At 42.9% G+C, this 25563-nt stretch overlaps 1 protein-coding gene across 2 annotated transcripts in view; it reads left to right on the forward strand.

Moving 5' to 3' along the window:
• Positions 1 to 4996: 4996 nt before the first annotated feature.
• col5a3a (collagen, type V, alpha 3a) overlaps positions 4997 to 25563 on the forward strand; it is a 48433-nt gene continuing 27866 nt past the window's right edge. Inside the window, exons 1-6 of one of the 2 annotated variants that reach the window (XM_015948492.3) lie at positions 4997 to 5288; positions 16384 to 16548; positions 16912 to 17125; positions 19433 to 19595; positions 23526 to 23648; positions 25522 to 25563. The exon at positions 25522 to 25563 is cut by the window's right edge and continues 363 nt beyond it. In XM_015948492.3, the coding sequence (XP_015803978.1) occupies positions 5204 to 5288; positions 16384 to 16548; positions 16912 to 17125; positions 19433 to 19595; positions 23526 to 23648; positions 25522 to 25563 (792 nt within the window). In that variant the 5' untranslated portion in view covers positions 4997 to 5203. The remainder of the gene's footprint in view (positions 5289 to 16383; positions 16549 to 16911; positions 17126 to 19432; positions 19596 to 23525; positions 23649 to 25521) is intronic. The other variant, XM_015948493.3, reaches the window with a different exon arrangement.

Below are 25563 nucleotides of genomic sequence, written 5' to 3' on the forward strand. Positions count from 1 at the left end.
GGTGGACCAACAGGAGTCTCTCCAGGACCTTCATGATGTGGGTTGTCAGGGCAACCGGTCTGTAGTCGTCATTGACTGATGGGCGAGTTTTCTTTGGAACTGGAACAAGGCTGGATGTCTTCCACAGGACTGGAACCTTCTCCTGGGCCAGGCTGAGGTTGAAGAGGTGCTGCAGAATCGCAGAATCCCACAGAGCTGCTCTGCACAGGCCTTCAGTACTCTGGGGCAGACACCGTCTGGACCTGCAGCCTTGTTCCTGTTCAGTCTCTCCAGCTGCCTCTTCACCTGACTTCAAGAGACAGATAGGTGGGAGGGGGAGGTAAATGGGGCAGCAGCATCTCCTGACTTGGTTGAAGACAGATTTATAGAACCAGAAGAGTCCATGACTGCGTTAGAGGACAAAAGAGCTGGCGTGTGACAGGAAAATATTGGATCAGAGGAGGATGGGATGTCTGATTGGCTGGGGACAGGCGAGGAGGAGGATGGGTTTGTTCCTGAACTGAACCTATTGAAGAACTTGTTCAGTTCATTGGCTGTGTCCAGGCTGCCATCTGTGCAATCCTTCCTCTGCTTGAAGCCTGTGATCTTCTTCATCCCTGACCAGACATCTCTGATATTGTTCCTCTGTAGTTTGTTCTCCGGCTTCTTCCTATTGGCCTCCTTGCTGTCTCTGACCTTGATCTTCAGTTGCTTCTGTATACTCCTCAATAATTCCCTGTCTCCCTCCTTGAAGGTTCCTTTTTTCTCATTTAGCAGATTCTTCAGTTCACTGGTGATCCAGGGATTGTTATTAGCGAAGCATCTCCCTCAGACTCACCTCAACGCATGGCTCTGGAACCAATTTCCTTGAGAGGGGTTGGACTTTCTACCACTCTGGAGTTTCTCCCACTGAGAGGCGCCGAGCAGGGGTGGGCATACTAGTTGCCCCCCATCTTGGTGCCTGTACGTTGGGGTTTACCCCAGGGAAAGAGAGGGTAGCCTCCCGCCGCCTACGTGTGGGGGGACGGGTTCTGACTGTGGTCTGTGCTTACGCACCAAACTACAGTTCAGACTACCCACCCTTTTTGGAGACCGTGGAGGGGGTTCTGGAAAGCGCTCATTCCAGTGACTCCCTCGTTCTGCTGGGGGACTTTAACGCTCACGTGGGCAACGACAGTGAGACCTGGAGATGTGTGGTTGGGAGGAACGGCCCCCTGATCTGAATTTGAGTGGTATTTTGTTATTGGACTTCTGTGCCAGTCATGGATTGTCCATAATGAACACCATGTTCAGACATAAAGGTGTCGATATGTGCTCTTGGCACCAGGATACCTTAGGCCGCAGCTCAATGATCGACTTTGTTGTTGTTTCATCTGACCTGCGGCCGCATGTCTTGGACACTCGGGTGAAGAGAGGGGCGGAACTGTCAACTGACCATGACCTGGTGGTGAGTTGGCTCAGATGGTGGGGGAGGATGCCGGTCAGACCAGGCAGGCCCAAACGTCCCAAACGGGGACATTGAGTCTGAATGGACCCTGTTCCGTGCCTCCATTGTTGAGGTGGCCGACCGGAGCTGTGGTCACAGGATCGTCGGTGCCTGTCGTGGTGGCAACCCGCTGGTGGACACTGGCGGTTAGGGATGCTGTCAAGCTGAAGAAAGAGTCCTATCAGGTCTTTTTGGCCTGTGGGACTCCAGAGGCAGCTGACGGGTACCGGCAGTCCAAGCGGAACGCAGCTCCACTGATTTCCCTCTTTCCTATTCACTCTCTCTCTTTCTTAACATTTTTTCTTTTAAATCCCAATTGCCTACTTTTGCTCATTTTAAATATATTTTTAAACATTTTCTAAATGCTTTTTTTTATATTTTTACATTTTTTGTTTTGTTTTTGTGAAGTGCCTCGTGATTTTTATCTTGAGAGGCACTATAGAAATGATATTTTCTTCTTCTTCTTCTCCTCGGGTGGTCGCCAAGGCAAAAACCCGGGCATGGAAGGAGTTTGGTGAGACCATAGAGCAAGACTTCCGTACGGCTTCGAAGAGATTCTGGTCCACCATCCGGCGCCTCAGGGGGGGAAAGCAGTGGGCTACCAACACTATCTATAGTGGGGACGGTGTGCTGCTGACCTCTACTCAGGACGTTGTAGATCGGTGGGCAGAATACTTCGAAGACCTCCTCAATCCCACCGACACGTCTTCTAGTGAGGAAGCAGAGTCTGGGGTCTTTGGGTTGACCTCTCAAATCTCTGTGCTGAGGTCACTGAGGTGGTTAAAAAGCTCCTCTGTTGCAAGGCTCCAGGGGTGGATGAGATCCGCTCTGAGTTCCTTAAGGCTCTGAATGTTGTGAGGGCTGTGCTGGCTGACGCGGCTCTGCAACATCTCGTGGACATCAGGGGCATTCCCTCTGGACTGGCAGACCGGGGTTGTGGTCCCCTTATTTAAAAAGGGGGACCGCAGTGTGTGTTCCAACTACAGGGGGATCACACTCCTGAGCCTTCCTGGTAAGGTCTATTCAGGGGTTCTGGAGAGGAGGGTCTGTCGGATTGTTGAACCTCAGATTCAGGAGGAGCAATGTGGTTTTCGTCCTGGCCGTGGAACACTGGACCAGCTCTATACACTTAGGGAGATCCTGGAGGGTGCGTTCAATTTGCCCAACCAATCTGCATGTCTTTTTTGGATTTGGAGATGGCGTTTGACCGTGTCCCTTGGGGGGCCCTGAGGGGGGTACTCCGGGAGCATGGGGTACCAGGCCCTCTGATACGGGCCGTTAGGTCCCTGTATGACCGGTGTCAGAGCTTGGTCCGCATTGCCGGCAGTAAGTCGGGCTCATTCCCAGTGAGAGTTGGACTCCGCCAAGGCTGCCCTTTGTCACGATTCTGTTCATAACCTTTAAAGACAGGATTTCTAGGCGCAGCCAATGTGTGCATGGCATCCGTTTTGGTGGCCTGAGGATCAGGTCTCTGCATTTTGCAGATGATGTTGTCCTGTTTGCTTCATCAGAACATGATCTTCATCTTTCGCTGGAGCGGTTCGCAGCCGAGTGTGAAGCAGCTGGGATGAGAATCAGCTCCTCTTAATCTGAGACCATGGTCTTGAAACGGAAAAGGGTAGAATGCCTTCTCCGGGTCAGGGATGAGGTCCTGCCCCAAGTGGAGGAGTTTAAGTATCTCGGGGTCTTGTTCACGAGTGAGGGAAAACTGGAGTGTGATTTCGATAGGTGGATTGGTGCTGCATCTGCAGTGATGCGGGCATTGTACCGTTCTGTCGTGGTGAAAAGAGAGCTGAGTCAGAAGGCGAAGGTCTCGATTTACCGGTCGATCTACGTTTCTACCCTCACCTATGGTCATGAGCTTTGGGTAATGACAGAAAGAACGAGATCGCGGATACAAGTGGCCGAAATGAGTTTTCTCCGAAGAGTGGCTGTGCTCTCCCTTAGAGATAAGGTGAGAAGCTCGGTCATTCGGGAGGGGCTTGGAGTAGACCCGCTGCTCCTCCACATCGAGAGGAGCCAGTTGAGGTGGCTCGGGCATCTGATCAGGATGCCTCCCTGGTGAGGTTTTCCGGGCACGTCCAACCGGGAGGAGACCTAAAGGAAGACCCAGGACACTTTGGAGGGACTATGTCTCTCACCTGGCCAGGGAACGTCTTTGGATCCCCTTGGAGGAGGGAAGTCTGGGCCTCTCGCCTTAGGCTACTGCCCCCGAGACCCGACTCCGGATAAGTGGATGAAAATGGATGGATGGATGGATGGATGGATGGGGCTGGGGCAGATCTGAGGTCCTGGGGGAGCTGATTCCAAATGTGAGCAGCATAGTAACTAAAAGCATTTCCACCATGTTTTGTTCTGACATGAGGTTCTACCAGCTGATTGTTTCCAAGGGATCTCAGAGCCCTATTGGGTGTATATACAGGAATGAGATCAGATTTTGGTCCCATGCCACTGACTGATTTTTAAACGATTATGGAACAAACTAAAAAACAGATGCAAGAGAATTACAAAGGTCGGACCATGGAGAATTCTGGGATTATATTCTGTAGGAGGGGATTAATAATCAGTGTAAAGTGTAACAAAAAATAACAATGGCAAAAAAGTCCAAAACAGACCCACACAGCAGATTGCCAAAACAGGAGTAATCCTACAAACCATGACACATTTGTTGTCCTTCACAACGGCGCTCGATGGACTGTTATGTTGACACCGTTTCTCAGAATCTTTTTCATTTCTAGATTTTTTAAAAATAAATAAAGTTTTTCTTTATTTCATAAAGTTTTTCTTGATTTCAATTTCAACAATTTTATGAAAGTGCTGCTCACAGGAAATTACAGATTTGCATAAAATCTCCAAATACATCAAAGCTGCTTTTATTTGTTCTTGTGTCTTTTCAGTAAATATTTTAATAGCAAGTTTGAATTTCTGTTGCATTTTAGAAATCTTCCTCAATCTTTTGCATTGTAGAATATTTGTCAACGAGTTGCTTTGGTGAATCATTATGTTGAGTGTATAAAGGAATGGGTCTGTTTGGCTGAAATCCAACCGTCCCTAGGCCAGCACTGTGTCAGCCTCTAACCAGCTCCACAGTGACCATCATCATGAAGCTGCTGGGTTAAGGAGAGCACAGTCCTTGGTCTGGAGAAACCTTAATCCTTGAACTAGGGGGCAGAAATATTGAAGTTCAAAGCTTAGATCTATCGTTCAGCTTCAGATGTCTTGGCCAAAACAAATTTTCACTGCAGGTTAAAGCTGCTGTTGATGTTTCATTTAAAAAAGTAAACAGAAGAACTGAAGAGTAAAGGGAACTGTCACCAGCATGTTTCATCTTGTGTCAGTTTTCAATGGTCTAGAAACCCCCCCAACTCTGATTCAACTGTGACTAGAATAAAACCCAGATTAAGAGCTGACACAGTACAACATCAGACTGATTTATGAGGGAAGTTTCTGCTGGCGCACCACTCATCCACGCGTCCCGGGACACCCTCGTGTGGGAGGGAAGAGGTGGAGAACAGAGGGAGGCAGTGATGATGAGAAGGAGTCGTTGAGAAGGACAGAGAGATAGAGAGAGAGACGGAGTGGACACATCAAAATAAATCGTCTTCAACGGTCAAGGAAGTGGAAATACCGAACATCTTTTTTTGTCTCTCCACGCATGGCTGCCTAGTTTCAACCACGCAGAACTTCTTTAGCCGTGGGCTTTGCGTGCGTGGGCAGACGGGGTCCTCGCTCTGAAGGATGGACAGTTTAACAAGGACCAGGTTGCGCAGAAGAACACATTTATTTATTTTCATCTTAATTCATCTAACAACGGCTCAAAATGGTAAAGTATCAAGTTAAACCAGTCCAACAAGAAGGTTGGTCAGAGACCGACCCAGTCTCCTCTGTCCGTTAAAAGGATGCACTTGGGCTTAGTTTCCATTGAGTTGTTGCAGACTTGTTGCTGTATTAGCCTCTGGCATGGCGCACAAAGCACCAACTTCTCGTTATGTCTCCAACCGCACTCTAAACCTGGCATCTGAAGCGCGATTTCTGTAATTAGATGCGGTATAAAGGTTACAGGGAAGCTGCAACTTGTCCGACAGGTGCTGCAGGGTGGCATGTGAATCGCGACTTTTAAATAAGAAAGACTCCAGAAATCTTTAAGATTTACAAGAATTGTGCAAAGGATCAAGTTCAAGATTCTCTTAATTAATTTCACTAGTTTGTATTATTTCTTCTATTCCTCCGGCTTAAACAGCTTTTTATTGTGACATTTTAAGACTCGGGTTTGAACGAGCCTCTGTGCGTCAGCGCAGGCTCCTGCGTCTCGGTGCTGAGAGAGCCTGTGATGTAATGTTCGAGTTTGCCTGTGACCGGCGTCGGTTTACCGTGAAGAGGTTTAATGTTGGCTCGAGAACGAGCTGAATGGCTGAACTCTGAAAAGAGCGGAGTAGATTAAAATTCCTGTCATGGATCTGTTTAATGTGCCCTCTGTAGAGGTCTCTGTACTAGCACTCCCCCCCACCAAAGTCATATATATATATATATATATATATATATATATATATATATATATATATATATATATATATATATATATATATATATATATATATATATATATATATATATATTCTGTTAAAGTGTCACATTGCTTCCAAGGCTGTTCTCAATGTTCTGTGTCTAGTTTTGGTCCATCTGACTCACTGCAGTCTGTCACCTGTCCTCATGCCCAATGGCCATCCATGTACAGTTATCTTTCACAGGTGCAGGCCCTCTCAGGTGCTTCAGTAAAGAGAGTCTCTGGTGGAGTGACATGCGTTAACAGCTGAAAAAGGGAACCCAGTGGCAGGCCGGGAAGTTTCATTTCCACTCATACTTTCCACATGCAGCCAGCTCATAGCCATGAGGATATGCTGATACTCACTGACTTAAATGAGACAATAGCAAGAAGTGAGCCTAGTCACCTAAGTGGCGCAGCAGCTTCCATGCTGCTAATGAGAAGCTGTGAAGAGAGAAGCTCCTCAGATGATTTCAAAGCTCCTGTCTCTCGTGATGGTGCAGCTATTTCAGTCTCCCTTCTTTGCATTATTTGTGTCAGACTCTGAATGTCCAGCATGAATGTGTGTAGAACAGTGAAAGAATGCTTTCCCACATGTGTTGTGTGAGTGTTTGCTCAAGACAGATGAGAGAGCACTTTGTAGTCATGTTTACAGACAGGAAGTGAGACATTCTTGCACTAGTGCACAGTTTATTCAGAACCCTTTTGTTCTTGTGTCTCAACACACTTACGTTCAGTTTTCTTTTGTTCCCTTTTCTGGTTTGTTGAAATTCTTGGATTTGAAAAGTTTGTTTTTCCTTACCTTATTTATTTGTTTACCCCATTTTCCTCTTCCTACCCCGTGTCATTCACAACTAATGGGAACAAACTGTACATTCAGGCCCTTCGCTCTGTCCTGTTTGATCTAGTCTCATTACCAATTCTTAAACCGAGCCCCAAAGGAACTGAGGAAACCTGTTTTCTTTGATTCATTAACAAACTAGTAGCTACTGAAAACAAATGAAATGGACAGCTCATTTCGAAAGCAGCTTAGAAGAGAAAACACATCACATCTACAGCATCCCCTTGTGTTTTGTGAGTTTGTGTTGTTGCGGTGAAACATAAAACATCAAAAGTGTCAGATGTGCTGAGCCCAGTTGCTGATGCGGCAAGTGTCACATCAAACTGCTTCTTAGACGGGTTTGATGAGCCAATCAGTTTGGATTTCACCCAAGTCTTTAATGTGTATAAATGATGCTTAAACACTTTGTGGTGCCGGACTGAAATCTATAGTATTCCACACACATCTGGCTCCCAGAAATGTCCTTCCCCTTAGGCCTCAGTGTTTCTGATCACTGGAGGCTCCTAGCAGCTTTCATTGGGACTAGCTGGAGATGCTTCCTGTGGAATGAAGAGACAGATTGTCCTTTTATAACTCATAAACTGCCACTTATTCCAGTTTTATGAGCTTAGTGCACCATATGCACGATGCAGTTAAGGTGACAGTTGTGGTAGTTCCTTTAAAATCCATGCAAACTATTCCATAAAGATTTAAAGCATTCCTGCATTTGCTGATTGTCTGTCAACGTTCAGCTCTTGGGTGAAATTGAAGTGTGTGTGCAGCATGCTCTTTGCTTAATCATCACTCAAACTAAAGAATCACTACATGTTTTGTCTAAATGAAAACTTGGGGTTACAACCTGAAGGTGCTTGAACGTGCACATGTTTGCATGGTTTTACTTAGACAATCTTCTTTAAAAAAAAAAAGCATGAAGCGATGTCCGATCACTGGCTTTTCCTGAATTTCCCAAATATAAGACCATTCCTTTCATATCCTCAAATGAATTTCTGAGAACTTAGATTATTCTGTTTAAGTGTAGGAGTACAAAAGACATGTCGATAAATCAGAGGATCCATTGTCAAAGCCAGTGCTCATAGGTATTAAAGAGAGAGAGAAAAAGAATGAGCCTGTATTTGTGTAGAGCGTCAGTTGGGTGCAGGGCCTTGAGGGGCAGGTGTTTTCTCTGTGAGCCAAGAAGCTTTTGGCCCGTCAGCTCGTCGTGCTGTGAACAAGCAAGAGCAGAACAAACTGTGGAGGTTGAAGAATGTGGTGCTGATGTGAAATGGAAGGAAATGTGCAACGTGATCCCACCCAAATCTTCTGGCTTCAGCACCAAAAGTGCAACTGGTGGCTCTAGCAACAGAACAAGTCACTGACCCACATTCAGCAAGGCACTTTGAAAATGAAAAAGTCAGACTAAATGACATACATTTGACTTTAGTTTATAAATATTTGCAGAAATTGTTGATATACTATTGCTTCTGTGAAAATTGAGCACATCTATTGTTTCTAAACCAGAAAACAAAACAGTGATTCAGAGAGAGAGAGAGAGAGAGAGAGAGAGAGAGAGAGAGAGAGAGAGAGAGAGAGAGAGAGAGAGAGAGAGAGAGAGAGAGAGAGAGAGAGAGAGAGAGAGAGAGAGAGAGAGAGAGAGAGAGATGTCCAAAGGTCAAAGAGGTTGTTGACTTCCCCCGTTGATGTGATCGAGCAACAACGAGTCTCATTACTGGCTCATTCTGGCGGGACTATGCATTTACCGATCTCATTTCTGTTTAATTCTTCATTTGTGCAGCCTGAATTTGTTTTGATCTCATATTCCGCTTTGCACACAGTTGTGACCCAAGCAAAGAGTCACATTTAATCAGATAATCTATTCTTAGCTGAGAGGAAACGTGTCTGGATTCATTTAGCCACTAACATGACGTCTTTCATCTTTTTATTATCATCATTAATCAAAATCTTTTAGAGCTTGGTACCCTTGGATACATTTTCAAGGAATTCTCATGCAGCCGTAGTATTTCAGTAGACAGATCTTTGTTTCTTCCTGATGTGAAAAGGGATTTCATATTTATATTTATGTGTTTTGTTTGCATCTCCAAACAGTCATCTGAAGTTCAGCTGCCAGTTATTTTCCTCCACTCTTCTCAGGGTGTGGTCTGAGATACTATGGGAATATCTAAGTGCAGATTTCTTTTGGCTTCATCTCTTAAAATTCCCCCTCGTTCCCTGATGCAATAGCTTTTGACAGTGTGTGTGTGTGTGTGTGTGTGTGTGTGTGTGTGGGGGGGGGTGTTCAGGGCTCAGTGTGTAGGTGGTGTGAGTCATCAAGAATGTCTTCAGAGACATTCGCTTCACAAACACAGTGACCACATTATGTCCGTGTACGACTGCATGGTGCTGGGTTGTGTGGCCACAGGGCACAGAGAGGAATGGAAAAGAGCCGCAGCAGATGCAAACATGAGAACTGATTACTGCCATTTCTCAGCTTTTCACTGTCTGGAACAAATGACTTGACAGTTGTTGGCTTTCTTGTACATAAAAAGTAAAAAAAACAACAGCCAAGAAAACATTTAAAATGCTGCATACTGCATGTCCAAAAACATCACGAGCTATGGGTCTTTAGATTGTTGATGATACTGTAAGCATCATGAGCAGTCTGTGTGGATTCTGGTTTGTAAGTGCCATTAAATAATGTGTGTCCTGTCTGTCTGACTTCCTGTTAAAATGATATAACCTGAAAGGTGAGGGAAGGACTTTAATTCAAAACTTAATGAGATGCAAGAAAAGCTTGTTCAGACAGTCAGAGCTGCAGGAAAGGTAAAGAGGCTGAGAGAATTGGCAAAAGTCTAAATGACTTGATGGATCTTAAGCAGGGAGAGATAACATTCTTCCACTGATAGCTGCGTTTATCCAGCCCACTAATGGCAGCCTTCCATGACTTTTCTTCTTTAGGCTCTTTTTTGGGAATTGGCTCTTCTTATAGTCTCAGTACCTATTAGCTCTACTTCTTTTTGCATCTATTTAGTGTTTTCTTGTCCTGTGAGTAAGCTTACTTTGGCACCTGTCAGTTTGTTTAGTTAACTTTGGCTGTAGGATGATCTTTTTCTGCGTGTTTGTAGATAACTGTGAAAGTAATCTCTTTGTAGAATGAATTTCTGCTGCTTGTCTCAGATTTCTCCCTGTGGTGTTGGTGTGCGTTCATGCTTTTGTCATCTGAATGTCAGAGGTCACTGGTTTCCAGTCAGTCAGGAGCAGAAGCATGTTGAAAACTGGACATAAAACTTGTAAACACAAGGGCAGAAATCCCTTCCTGTGAGTCGAGCATTGGATTGGCCAAAATGAAGAAAGGCTTTACGGCTTTTGATAGGTGCTACGGTGTGTTTAGACAGAAACTCTAAGATCCTGTATAATTAAACCCACATTGCTTTGGTCTAAAAACCTGTGCATCAGCATTTATGAGTAAACACAACTGCATGTGAATGTGTGTATATAGAATTCTGACTTTTGAATCAAAAACAAATTTTTTACTTAGTCAACCCGTTGTTGGGAACGGCTTTGCTGTCAGGATTCAATTAGGGCCATAAGAGAGCCATAAAGGCTGATTTAGGATCAGGAAAGAAAAGCAACATCAACAACTCTGTGGAATACAAATGTGAATTGAAACCAGATTCAACAGAGTAGAAAGTAAAAGGACTCTGCTAATGACACAGGGGGGTGTTGAGGTATTATGTCTTCACATACCTACACCCAATGGCAGTCGGTTGAGTGGATGAAACCATTTTGGTGACTGGACGGGTTCACATGACAGGATTTAAAATTATCCAACAAAACGAGAGACGCATGGTTTGAAATACGGGGGAGCTAAGGGGGACCTGGCTCCCCTGAAAGGGTGACAGCCCCCCCTTAAAGTCTTCAACCTACACACCCAGAGGGAGCCTGATGAAATATTCTGGTTTTTTTATTTATTTGGACTCTCAGCGCACCGGGGATTCTATTGAGCGGAAAGAATGGAGAGCGCTGAATGTTGATGTGTTCCAGGAAGCTGCGTCCTGCACACAGCCACAGAAACATTTTCACAGTGGTGCCACCCAAAAAATATATAATTAAGTCGTTCACTGCCAGCTGTTTCCTGATCAGAAAAGCCCTTCGCTGCCAGCATTTTTCAGCATTTTCAATGTTTTTTTAAGAGTCACAGAACGTTGCACGCTAGGATGATGTCGACGCCAAAACAACCAAAACAAAGCGGAGACTCACCTCCTACATCAGGAAGAATCCGCGCGTTTCGAGCGTTATCTGTTCTTTCATAAGCCATTGTTGAATTGTGATCGGCAGAAGCTTTTCCCGTTCACGCCTCACTTTTTTTAAAGCAGCGACCCAAAATGATCTCCGAACACATGGATTTTCTGCTTCCTGATCACGTGACGTGTGACGTGTGCAGATGAAGATCGGCTTTAGAGCTGAGATGTTTGTTCTCACGGTGCGGGGCTGGTTCCGATGCCCACACAGTAAAAAAAATGCAAATGATGACTTTAGTCGTCAATGGCAGTAAAAGAGTTAACACACGGTCGTTCATATCCACTCCTTCTCTGGTACTTTCTGTCCTCTATTTGTGCCTGACACGCTCCGCTGCTGTGGAGCTAATCGCCCACACTCTGGTGGCTTCTCCTCATTGGCACAGCCACGCAGCGCATACTCCAATGTTTTTGCTGTTGGTAGATTCCTTTGATCTACTTAGTTCAAAAGTAACTAATGAAAAAGTAGGAAGCAAGGCAAAGTGTTTTCTGTCGGACTGAGAGGAGACAGGCAGCTCAGGAAGATTTCCAATAAAAAACAAGAAAACAAAACAAAGAGCTTGAAAATGAAAATGTAGGTAGATTTATTCCACTACACCTTTTTACCTTTATTAAGCAATCATTTATAAGCATGTAATATTTATATATTTGATACAATTCAGATCACCTCAAAAAAACGACAAAACTTTTAATCTTTGATGCATTGCATTCATACGTTCATGTAGTTTTTCACACCTGGCAGACGTTGGAAAGTCTCTGACTGACTCAAGAGGAGGACCCTAAAGTTACTTTTTGCTGAACTGGAGCATTTTCTGGAACATCACATCACCACAGTGTCTACAAACAGACCTCATTCAAAACCTTTAACCAAATGTCGGTACATTTATCAGTGACACCAAAATGCTGACTGCTTGCAGGAATAGCAACACAATAATGAATAAGTGAGCTGTGTCACACTCTGGTGTTTAGATTCTGATTTTAACCCTAGGAATAAAAAGTTTACAGGAAGAGACCAAAAATGCACAGTAGGGATGGACAAAATAGAACAAAATCATATTTATAGAAACCATGTGGATCAATATCAATATTCAATGATAACTATAAATATAAATTTTTGCTTAATTTCATATTATTACTTTATGATAAAACAAGTCGATTGTGTTACCAGACTTGGTCTTTATTAGGGGTGGGAATTGACATGTTTTTATCAATACCAGTGCCATTGTTGATTCTGTCCATCAGTCCATTCCTCATCAAATCCAGAGTTGTTCAATAGGTAGCAAAAAAAAATTACACATGGTCTTCTGCTTTATAACCATCAGTTTATTACTGGTAAACAATCAAGTGTACCTGGTATCTAGGCGTGGGAGATATCCCAATTTTAATTACTAAAACAATAACAACATTGCACACATAATATTAACAACTTGAAAAAAAATGCAGCTTATAAAAAATTATTTTCACCTGAAAAACCAGCATGTTCATTTTTTCCGGATTCAACGTAGGGCTGCTTTTCCTCAGAGCTGAACACCCGCCTTGATGAGTGTTCACGACGTATAACGAAACCTTCGAGCTTTTGTGCTACTTAGACGCCATGTTTCCGGCTGGGTAAATGCGTGTGCTACACAGCACAAGCTACATAACGTGCGTGGTGATGTCATTCGCGCTGACAGGAATTGATAAGGGAATCGATTGCAAAAATGGCAAACGATTCCTAGGAAGTATGTATGAAGTAGTTCTCAACAAGAACTGTTTTTGATTCCCACCCCTAGTTTTTATCGATTCTCTGCAAACTCAGCAAATAACTGTTGTCTGTTTATTGTTAGACTCGTACAATCTAATTATTACCATGCTGGTGACTACTGTAACCTTTTCTAGAGACACTTTCCTCCACCACTCCTTGCTGCAACATCTTGATTAAAGGTATAATGGAGGATCTTTTTTTTTCCGAGTGGATCATCTGAACCATTGGTCCGCATAACTGTCAATCATTCTGGTTAAGCTTTCACACATACTTCGTGTATGCTCGTTCCGGGGTCAGTTTTCACTTCCTGTGCATTCTGTTTATGTGTAAGGCAAGGCAGCTTTATTTATAGAGCACACAGGGCGACGGTGGCACAGGAGTTAAGTGCTCGCCCCGTAATCGGAAGGTTGCTGGTTTGAGTCCCGCTCAGTCTGTCGCTGTCGTTGTGTCCTTGGGCAAGACACTTAACCCACGTTGCCTGCTGGTGGTGGTCGGAGGGACCGGTGGCGCCAGTGCTCGGCAGCCTCGCCTCTGTCAGTGCGCCCCAGGGCAGCTGTGGCTACATTGTAGCTCATCCCCACCAGTGTGTGAATGTGTGTGTGAATGGGTGAATGACTGATTGTGTTGTAAAGCGCCTTGGGGGGTTCTAGGACTCCAGAAGGCGCTATATCAAATACAGGCCATTTACCATTTACCATTACATTTCAAACACAGAGGCAATTCAATGTGCTTTACAATTATCAGGACATGATATGAAAACACGTAAAAACACAAATTTAAATACCGGTACACACAAATGGAATTACTGTTAAGAGCTGAAGGAGAAGACAAAGTCACAGCGCAGATTACAGTGGAGATGATGCAGCATAGGAAAGAATTCATTTAAAGGCTAGATAGGCTAGGCGTAGAGCGATACGCGCCTTCATCCATTCACTCTACCTCACCATTCTCACCGGGTTCTTTTGAAAATGGCTGAAAGTCACAAGAGAAAATTTGTCTTTGAAGTCTATGATAAGAAGAGAATGGGCACTGAAGTGAGAAACAAGACCAGAGTGTTTTAGGAGATTCCTTTCCAAGATGATGTGCGCTGAAAGCGAAGGTTGGGCTCCCCACAGACACTTCTGTCGTTGGTTTTCTGCAGGTAAGCTTAAGTTCAGCATGCTATTTGGAGAAATTAACTTCAGATTACTGTTAAAAGAAGTTAACTACAATTATGTTCTAACTTTCCAGGGAAGAATTGTTTGTTTGATTGGAGAACAAACCTAGTGGTTATCAGCAGAGAAGTTTATCCCAATGGAAATACTTTATTGATCCCACGGGGGGGGGGGGGGGGGGGGGGGGGGAATCATGCTACTGCAGCCTAAACAAGCCAGGCAAGGAAAAAGGTGCAAAGGTAGACAGACAGCAGTAGTACAATACAGGTGGAAGAAGAAACACGTAAAATAAAATGTACAAAATTGAAATAAAAAAGGAACTGCACTTGAAAAAGTATAAATCTGACGTTGTTGAAAAAACACAATTCTTCTTTTCTTGAGTGAGCGTGTGCTGCGAGGCCAGCAGCTACGTGGAAGCAGTGCGTGCACAAGGATAACTGGGTATTTTCGCTCATGCACAATTTTTCTAAATGTGGAGAGGGCGGTTCTCCTGAAAGTCAGAAGCATCCTCTGCCATACCTTTAGGTCACGTTCGGTCTTTTTGGTTTGAAAGGGAAGAGCTTGGTGATGGAGTGTGTCTGTTGGTTGGGAGTAAGCAGTGACTCTAGTTTTAATCTAAAATAAAAAAAAACCTTTTATTGAAGTTTGTATTGACCCATTTATCTTCTATCACACCACACATCTATCAATAGATATTTATTGTTATTGAATTATTGTCCAGCCCCACACAGACGTGTTCAAAGTTAATAGATCTATACATTTGTATTCATCGGTGAATTGTTTTGTGAAGTAATGTCGTGGATAACCCGTGACAAGAAATCATTTATATTGGTGTGTGCGCCATGACCAACCCTGCATTTGGGATTATATTCAAATGTATTGGTTAAAACTACAAAAACAGTGGTAACAAAACCCCCACAACATTCATAACACAACCTTCTTTATGATCACATTCACTACGGCAAAATCTGTAGTTGGTTCTGTTGTCGGCGTATACACTGCTGCTTGTTTCAGGAAGACATGCATTTGTGACGTTTTTGTAGATTAGGGCGATGATGACATCATTTGCAATAAACCCAGTGGCTGTGGGTGTTTATCGGAGTGTTGTCAACCTCATAGCCAATTATTCATGATTTGTATGCAGTTTGACTCAGTAATCCATTGATATTATGCAACTGGGAATTACGTTTCTTTATGTGGTTGAACATTGATTGGGGTGACACAATGGGTGGGGGGGGTTTGCAAATAAATAAGGTGAAAAAAATGTAATGCATTCATTTTTGCAAATAGTGTTTGGGCAATAGTAAACTCTCACCACATGTTTAATTAACAAGGAGAATAAAAGGCGAGCTCCGAGCAGCCAGAGCTTCAGGAGGCTATTTGAGTTTAGGATCCTTGTCTGAGACACCTGGAATGCCGTGCTGAGCAGCGCTCCGTAGCAGCTGGTGGGAGCTCTGATCCTGGCTAATGCTCACGACGCTCTTCATCCACACACATCTAATAACAAGAGCTGCGGACTGCAAATAAAGCACAGACTCAGCTGAATGAGAGAAACTATTGACTGAAACAAGGTTCATATCTGTGGGGGCCAGTAGAATGAATTGAACTTGATTATGTACACAGAGTATTTTCACTAGAAATCCCATCTAAACAGTTGATGTGTCTGGTTTACAGACATGCAATTAAAGTTACTATTTATGCCTTTGCTTTACATTCTAGAGAATCCAGCAAATTCACCATATTTATACTTCTGTGCATTTTAATGCTTTTATTTGAATTAAATAGAAAATTTAGGAAACATTTGTGTAATTTTTCTACACAAAACAATTCATTCACGGAGACAAAGTTTAGATTTAGATAATGATGAATGTGATGCAGATGTGTTGTACTGTAGCAGTGTGCAGGTGTCAGCTGTCATGTGTACTACCGGAGGATTATGGGTTAGACAGCGTACCGCCCCATCCTATAATAACAACCACAGAAGCCGGGCCACCTGCCGCCACATCTCAGAGGAGCTTGTTTCTTCCAAATCAAAGGAAGCAGGAAGGCACCAAACTTTAAAACCAGCTCCCAGCCATGCTAAATCCTGCTCTTCAGCTCAGTAAAAACCAGCATTTAAGTGAGCCAGACAGAAATAAGCCACAATAAAATTAAAATGTCAGTACATCACAAGCTTTTCTCTGTCATAAGTGTTTTTTTAAAGAGTTTTTCATAGAAAGTAGAGACAAGATTACACAAAAGGCAACAAATAATCTAGTAAAGCTAAACTAAATTTGTGAGTATAAAATAACAGAACTCAATGATTCCTCAATCTGCTCCACTTCTGCAGACAGATGGTTCATTTTCTCTTCATTTCCATTCCCAGCTGATCCCATTGATGTTCTGCGAGTGCTTGGGTTGTCAGAGAACATGGAGGGGGTGTCCTTGGAGGCTGGTCTCTGCACCAGCAGGAGGGGAACCGAGGAGATGGACCTGGCTTACAAGATCAAAAAGATCCAGCTCAGCGCTCCCACTAAACAGCTATTCCCTGGTACTGTCTAGACTGTTTTCCTTCACGACCGCATACAGAAAATCCTCTCAGTCCACCACAGCAAAGGAATACTGGAAGATTTCTTTTAATGGCAGAAAGCATTAAAATTTATACCATCCGTGAAGGATTGTTCTCTCAGTAAGAGTTAAGAAATACGACTAAACTGTTTTTACGTCTCTTGGGCACTCAGTGCTTTCATGAGCGATATTTTTCATCATTATCTTTATCTAGGTCTCTCTGGCAGCGGGCGGTGCCTTCGTTTTATGAAAATGTATGCTCCCTGCTGTGCTTTGCTCTTTATGACTTAACAACTCTTCTCTCTGCTCGTCTCTTCCCCTCCCATCCTCTCTCCTCTTCATCCAGAATCCAATTTTCCTGAAGATTTCTCCCTGATGACGACAGTTAGGGCTAAAAAGGGCTCCCAGTCCTTCCTGCTTTCGGTTTATGATGACCAGGGGGTCCAGCAGCTCGGCCTTGAAGTGGGTCGGTCACCTGTCTTTCTGTATGAGGACCAGCACGGACAGCCCACTCCAGAACTTTATCCCATCTTCAAGAAGATCAACCTGGCAGATGGAAAGTAGGTAGTTTGAGGACATATAAGTGCTGTTGTTCTAAACACCTGACAGGCTTGGGCCAGACTTTTATTTATTTGATATGCACATGATATAAATATAGATATCTAGATGGACAGTTGTTGATTAAAAAAAATTGTTTTGCTACTGGCCACTTTATTGGGTACGCCTTGCTAGTTCCGGGTTGGACCTCCTTTTGCCTTCAGAACTGCCGTAATCCTTCATGACATAGATTAAACAGGGTACTGGAAACATAAGGGGCCTAAAGTGTGCCAAGAAAATGCCCCCCACACCATTACACCACCACCACCAGCAGCGCAAACCGTTGATACAAGGCAGGATGAATCCATGCTTTCATGTTGTTAATGCCAGATTCTTACCCTACGATCTGAATGTTGCAGCAGAAATCCAGACTGATCAGACCAGCAACATCCTTCCAATCTTCTATTGTCCAATTTTGGTGACCTTGTGCAAATTGTAACCTCAGTTTCCTGTTCTTAGCTGACAGGAGTGGTACCCGGTGTGGTCTTGCTGCCGTAGCCCACCTGCCTCAGGGTTCGACGTGCTGTACGTTCAGAGATGCTCTTCTGCTTACCTTGGTTGTAACGAGTGGTTATTTCAGTTTCTGTTGCCTTTCGATCAGCTTGAACCGGTCTGGCCATTCTCCTCTGACCTCTGGCATCATTGAAAAAATATAAATCTGACATCGTTGAAAAAACACGATTCTTTTTTTCTTGAGTGAGCTTGTGCGGCAAGGCCAGCAGCTACTTGTAAGGTGCTGGACATTTTCCCTTTTTGGGACCATTCTCTGTAAACCCTAGAGGTGGTTGTGTGTGACGATCCCAGAAGATCTGCAGCGTCAAAGACACTTTAATCACCTTTCTTCCCCATTGTGAAGCTCGGTTTGAATTGCGGCAGATCATCTTGACCATGTCTACATGCCTAAATGCACTGAGTTGCCACCATGTGATTGGCTGATTAGTCATTTGCGTTAACGAGCAGTTGGACAGGTGTACCCAATACAATGGCCAGTGAGTGTTTATACACATGTATAGATGGCTCGCCAGACTACTTGTTTCAAAGACTTGATAAACCTCTCTGGGGAACCTCAAATATCCACAGTTCATCTCTGCTATTATCATTCAGTCTGCTTGACCGGTGCTGAGTGCTTGCTCTATCAGAGGAGTTATTCTATGTATTTAAGTTTTTAATCTTTGGCTTACTTGAATATGAGGCAAACTTGTAACTGTGAGGATTGTGAAAGAAGACAAGCCAGTATCTCACAAGGCTGCAACAGTTTTTCAATTCAATTCAAGTTTATTTATAGAGCGCCAAATCACGACAAGAGTCGTCTCAAGGCACTTCACATAATAAACATTCCAATTCACAGTTCATTAAGCCAATCAGAAATAATGTTTCCTATATAAGGAACCCAGCAAATTGCATCAAGTCACTGACTAGTGTCAGTGACTATACAGCAATCCTCATACTAAGCAAGCATGCAGCGACAGTGGAGAGGAAAACTCCCTTTTAACAGGAAGAAACCTCCAGAGAATCCTTGCTCAGTATAAGCAGCCATCCTCCACGACTCACTGGGGATCGAGAAGACAGAGCAGGCACACACACACACACACACACACACACACACACACACACACACACACACACACACACACACACACACACACACACACACACACACACACACACACACATACACACACACACACACACACACACACACACACACACACACACACACACACACACACACACACACACACACACACACACACACACACACACACACACACACAAGTAATGTGTCTATAGTTATATTGTGATGTCTTAGTAAATATTGTATTTGGTGAAAGATAAACTTTATTGTATTTATTCTAGTGGATCTATAATTAAACGGATAAACTAGCATTAGCACAGCAAAAGTCAATGAAAACAAAAAGTTATTATCAGGAGAGAGAGAGCTGGCTGTGGCTAGCTGGACACTAGTTTATGAGAAAATATACAAACGTTCTAAAAAATGTCTTTTTCCAAATTGTATGTGATGTTTGATCGCCGACTGTTCTCAAAGTTGCCTCACGTTTTTAAAATGTGTTTGGGTGTGAGATGGTTTTCAGAGAGTGACCCGCGTCAGAAACGTTGAGAGGTTTTGTGAAATTTGAAAACTCTTGTGGACATGCGGTTTGCAATTTGTCGGCAGCAGTCGCAGTCCAGTGAGAAACACAAACTCTCTTGCTTCTGTGTTTTTACGATTTTCTTCATCACACTAATCTTCTAACTCTCTATTCTATCAGATGGCACAGGGTTGCTTTTAGTGTGCAAGACAAGACCGTGAGCCTTTACCTGGACTGTGAGAAGGTAGAGACCCTGGATCTGCTCCGAGGGGACGATGTTGCTGTCAGCACAGACGGCGTCACGGTTTTTGGAACACGGCTGCTGGATGAAGAAGTTTTTGAGGTTTGGCATTATGAAAGCATCTCAAACCCGTTAACGGGTCATTTCAAAGTCCTCCTGTTGTTTCATTCTCTTTTGTATAGTTTTCATTGTCTTTAAGAAAACTGACAGGTCGGATAGAAAGAATAATGCGTTTGACTTTGCCAAATTGTATAGCTGTCATCAATTGTGGGTTCATTGTTGGTTAGCGATGTGATTTAAAACGTGTGTTTATTCTGTAGTAGTCTAGAGAGAAACAGGGCGATGGGAAGTGAGGAGTGATTGCACAAGTTACAAGCTTTGCTTATTTTTAAAATTTCACCAGATCCCAAAAGTGTAAATATTTACAAAACCTGTGTGTATGATCATACAGATCATCATGCGGTACAAAACAGCCAATGTGGGACCAATGTCAGAAAAACTGTAACGTAAGAAGCAGAAATCTGTCTTTTCTATAAACGCTCGGAGCCATTTTTTATTTCTAATGAAACTCGTTTGGGATTTAAGGTGACGGGGGCCTTTGTCAATCAGGTGCAACATGAATAAAAGGCGTGAGGAGAAAGAGATGCTTCAGGTGGAGAGGGAGGAGTGAATTTGCTGTTCAGACATGCCCGGTCTCACCACCCATGATGACGGCAGAGACTTTATGTAATGCAGTATGGAAGGCCATTGTTCCATTAAAACATTAGCAACATTGATTGAATGTTTGCAGTGGCTCACCCTCTTTAATGATAAAACCTCACTGCTGTTTTTTATAAGCAGAAACAAGTTGACACTTTGTAACCCTCTTAGGGCGTTTCCATGACTTATCTGACCATTTAACTTGCTTTAAAGCAGAGAGACACTTTTAATCATTTAGCATTAGGTGTTCACGAGAATACATCCAAAGGTCACACAGAAAGAATCGGACCAAACTGTTGGACTGTCTCCGGTTCCTATAACCTTTACTGTCAGTCATTCTCTACTTCCCGTGACAATACTCGACCTCTTCTCAATTGTCATTCCCAGTGGGGCCCCAGTAAATCTCTCACCAACAGCATGAAATTGAGATCAGCTCAAGCCCCTTCCCCTTCCATGTCCTCAGGGCTCATTGTCTTCTTACTTGTGGATCACAGAATAAATGGAAAAATAGAGCAAAGCAATAGATGTTCAGTTTTATGACTCAGAAATGTACTTTACAAAATATAGTTGATGCATTGTTATAAACTGGACTGATAACGGCGGTTTACCTGCTGCAGCTCTGAAACTTATACTTTCAAATAATTGATTTGTTTTTGTGCTGCTTTATATTAATTGTTTGTTTCCTAACTATCTTTACAAGGTTAATGGAGTAAAATAAACTTTTCCTGTTCATTTCATTAAAAAAATAAAAAAACATTCCTTGATCTCGAAGTTCGATGAAAACCTTTAGCTGTTGGGTATTTTATACATAGAGAACTTATAAATGTCCTGTTATATGCGTCCTAAAGCCACCCTTCACGCTTGTAGGCACTTTCCAGTTTATGATGTTTTATTTCCCTCTCGAGTTATGAAATGAGGTCTCCCTGTCACTGTGGCCAGCACATGTTTTCTTTTTCTTTCGCACAGCTCACAGATCCCTCCCAATGCCCTTCTTCTTCGCCTTGTGTGAAGAGTCACGGCAAGGATAACGTCTGATTTACAGTGATGACTAATAGCCATTAGTTGATCTCTATAATCTATCATCAACATCATTTTTCACACCAGTTTGTGCATTTTTGTGGTAATGCAGTAACTGTTGTTTTCTGTGAGGGGAGTGAAGAATGCTTTAATCATTAGTTTTCACTTGAATGTAGCTTTTTTCCCTACATTTTGACATTATTCTGCTCATATACTGTACATCTCTGAATGTTGACGCTATATTTGTGGATGAGCATTGCACACCTTAGATGATGCTGGCAATGGAGGGAGAGAAGTCAAGCAGGCTGACCTCTGGGTTTCTGTTCCCAGGCCCCGTTTCTGGGGAAGAGCAGTGATCCGACCCTGTTCTCCTGCCATGGGAGCTCAGCGTGGGAGCATGGCTGACTGTGGTCAGTCACTAATGTGCCTATTGCTTCCAGATTCCCTACAAATGACCACAGAAGCTTGCTGTTCAAACGCATCACTCTTGTTTTTGCAGCAAAGCAAACATCAACACTGCCTGTTTGCGCGTATTATGGGCTGCTGTGTGCACACGGCTAAGATCTGCACAGATCCAGTCAAAAGTTTATTTATTTGGGAACGTGAAGGATTTCTGTCTCAGTCAGTGTAAACAGTATAGAAAATCTATGGCTTAGTGGTGTAGACACGCTGAGACAAAGTAGCAGATTATTAGTGTGGAAATAAACAAAATTGTAGGTTTATTTAATAAACCACGTTTCTACAATCTCTAGACTACATTTTCAGACAAATAAGTAACATAAAATCAAGCTGCTCTTTCATCTGCATCAGGTACGAGATAAGTCAGATCTGATCAAAGTGAGGTGCAGTTTTGCGTGATAGGATGATTGCTGGTTTGCTTTTAAACCTTATCGCAGTCAAAAAGGGGAAAAAAGCCCATCTGTCACTCTGAAACACTGTTGAGCATCTGCACACAAACCTGAGGTCTGAATTCAGGTGATGCATCTTCTTTAGATGTCCTTGCTCTGCCCTAATCAGGAAATGATGGTGTGCACATCAGGTTAAAACCAGAGGAGTGAGTCCCCCAGGCAAGAAAAAAGGAAGAATAATGATTGGCTTTGATCTCAAACTGAGATGAGATTAGTTTGGATTAGCTCCCTTTAGCTTTTCTTTCCCCTTTGTCTCTCCTCCTAAAGCACAATAGATTCCTCAGCTTGACTCTGACCTTTGACCAAAACAGCAAGAATACCTGGGACAGCAAATCCTTTCATGTTCGATGCATTAAGGCATAAATCTGAATGCCCGTTCAGGGTTTATGATGTTGTGCAGTGGTTGAAACATGCACCGCTGATATGAACTTGTGTTTTAAACACAGAAATGATCTGTGTGTTTTATTTCACCTCTGGATGCTTCAGGCAATAAAAATAACAATGGAACAACAATTAACACAAAATCAAGCAATTAATCAAACCTAATTTATCACAGATGGCTGCCCTGGTGTCCCTGGATACCATTCACCTGGAAGTGTGTTTACAATGAACTATCACCGACACTGGTTGGGTTCTGTAGTTTAATCAAAATCCTGAAGCTTTTGTTTGACACAATTATTTCTACAGCTTGTTGGTCAGGTTTTCCAGATTTAAAGGATTTTTTTTTATTTCTTCACATGTTTTATTCATTTTGTGAAGTACAAAAAGACAGATAAACTCATCTAAATGCACTTTAATCTAAACTCACTGGCTGTTATTAACATTTTTAACTCTTATTGTTCACACCAAATAAAGAGTATTCAGTTGGCTCAATCAAAGCCACTGTTCATGTAATACATAAAAATCATGTAATATTTACGTAATAATGACGCGAGGCAAATATGATTATGTTTGTTCTTGACAAGCATCTTAATTTTTCCTCTGGTTTCTTTTCATCGCCAGAGAAAAGAAGTTGTTAGGTGGAGATGCTGGGTGTAAAGACTCAGAAGCCGACAGAGGCTCTGGGCTCAGTGCTGCAGGGTGCAGCGCTGCTGTCTCTGCACATGTTTGTAAATATTCTCTGGCAACGCCTGCAGGGTATGGTGAGAAATTAAAGGTCCTGACGGGGTGGGGTGGCTTTTTAACTCTTGTGTAATCCCTAACAACTCTGGGTGATCGTGCCATGTGCATTTAAATGTCTACAACGTCTGTTTGTGTATTAGTGCTTGTCCTGCTGCAGTGCATTGGTGTAGCAGACTGTAAATATTTCAGGTTTGGTTTCAAGCTTCTTTCATAAAGTCTCTTCACTTTGCAGCAGCACCTAGTTTGTCATTGCACTGATGGGGTGCTTTTTTATTTATTATTCCAGGGAGATATTCAGCAGCTGTTAATTGTGGAAGACCCGCAGGCTGCTGCCAACTACTGCATAAACCACATACCAGACTGTGACTTTGCTCTACCTTACAACAGTCAAGCTCTGGACCAGCAGGAGGTCAGTACGGCTCACTGGATGACCACAGTTCTTCTGTAGCTGATATGATGGAAAACGTGCCACTTAGTAGCCAGGATAATGGCGTGTGCTGTATTTTTAGTTTCCGAGGCTTTTTCTGAAGCACCACATTGTGTTGTGAGACCTGAGTGTTGAAACAAGCCATTCTGGCTGTCATGAAACTCTGCAGACCAGCCTACAACTGAAAAAAGGCAAAACAAGATCTATCAACAGAGCTACCTGTTCCACGCGCGTCTGCAGAGAGATCGTTTGGGTAAAGAGAGAACAGGTAGCATCGTGTTTTTAACATGCAGCCAGCATCAAAGCATTTCTAATATCAGGTTACTTTTTGGCAGCAAACACACACAGATGTGGAAAGAGACTGAGAGATACTGCAGATAACGGGGATACACATCTACAAATTTACATACACAGCAAGCCAGAAGTATTAAATCAAACAGGATACAACAGCTCATCCTTTCCTCGAGGCAAGTTTAAAAATGAACCTATCAGGGATGTGGATGATTATACATGTCAGTGGTGGTGAATGAAAAAGGTGAGGAGGAAGAAGGCAGAAGTGTGTGTGTGTGTGTGTGTGTGTGGTTCAGGGTGATAGTTTTAGCTTAGCTCCTGTGTGTTGTGTTTGAGCATAGCAACAGAGTTGTGTCATCACTGACATTTAAACTGTACATATCTGGATTAAATCAGTTTGGCTCTAATAGTGAAGGATTTAGAGCTGTCTGGCCTTGTCCATGCTGAATAGATGTCTCTGTGCTGCAGAGATTGGCAGGAATAAAGAAGGTGTCATGAAGTGCATTTCAAGCACTTATCACCAGCTTTTGCTGCTGGATTTAGCATTCTGCAGCTCAATTTGTGGCTTTGTGATTGATGATGTGCGCAAACTTATTTACACAAAACAGAAAAACAGACATTTACCTCTGTTGCTCAGTGCATCTTGGAGGTCAACACAGCCTGCTAGGTTTGACTTTTCTAAACATCAAGCAAAATATAATTTTTAACTTTTTTTTTATCTCTCAGTAAAATTATATAAATATCTAAATATTTTTCTTATCAGTCTTTAAAAGTCTTTACTGTTAAAGATGAATCTTTTGGACACATGGCTTTCAGACTGAGAACAGCCATTTTGTTTAGTGGTTGCAGTTTTGCTTCCTGGCATGTTTTTATTTTATGAACTGAAGTTGGACCTCTTGCATGTGTGATTTTTGCTAGAGGAAATTTAAAAATTGCATTTGCTTTGGGTACATGGGGTCTATTTTTATCCAGAGATTTTAAGGAGTTACAGCTAACATCAGTGTTGAAATCGTATCTATAACTTACTGATGTGGCTGGTCTTTAATAATGAAGTTCAAGACATTCAGCTGTCTTTTATATAACTACAGCCGAGCGATGAGCTTTCGGTCCGGAGGAGGTCCACATCCGTCAAGTGACTGACCTACTTCCCATCACATTCCCACCCACTGGTCATGTATAGGGAATCTAAATCCTATCATGCCTAGCACAGACTCGGCCTTCAGCATCACTTTCAGACAGAGGTCATTCATATAACTGGTGCACATTGGACATTAATCTTGTTCTTGATACAGGCTCTCTGCTGGAGTGGGCTGATAATTTACACTTTGTGGGGTCTGATCACACATTCGGATGTTTTCAGTTTTTTTCATGTTTTAAAGAAGTGTTTATTTCCTCTTATGTTCTGTTTGCTCCATATTTTCACTAGCAGACCTTTTAGCAGGGGTCTGACTGTCGGTGTCGCTGTTTGACTGTCTTGTAACAGGCTATTCCCTGAAGTATGTTCTCATTCACAGCAGTGTTTGTTCTTCCCCTCCCTCTGCCCTCATCCGTTACTTTATAAAAGCTCTCTCAACTTGAGTTTGATGCTTCAGTGCAAAGTGACCAA

This window comes from Nothobranchius furzeri, chromosome 5 (genome assembly GCF_043380555.1).
Source record: "Nothobranchius furzeri strain GRZ-AD chromosome 5, NfurGRZ-RIMD1, whole genome shotgun sequence".
Classification (NCBI taxonomy): Eukaryota; Metazoa; Chordata; class Actinopteri; order Cyprinodontiformes; family Nothobranchiidae; genus Nothobranchius; species Nothobranchius furzeri.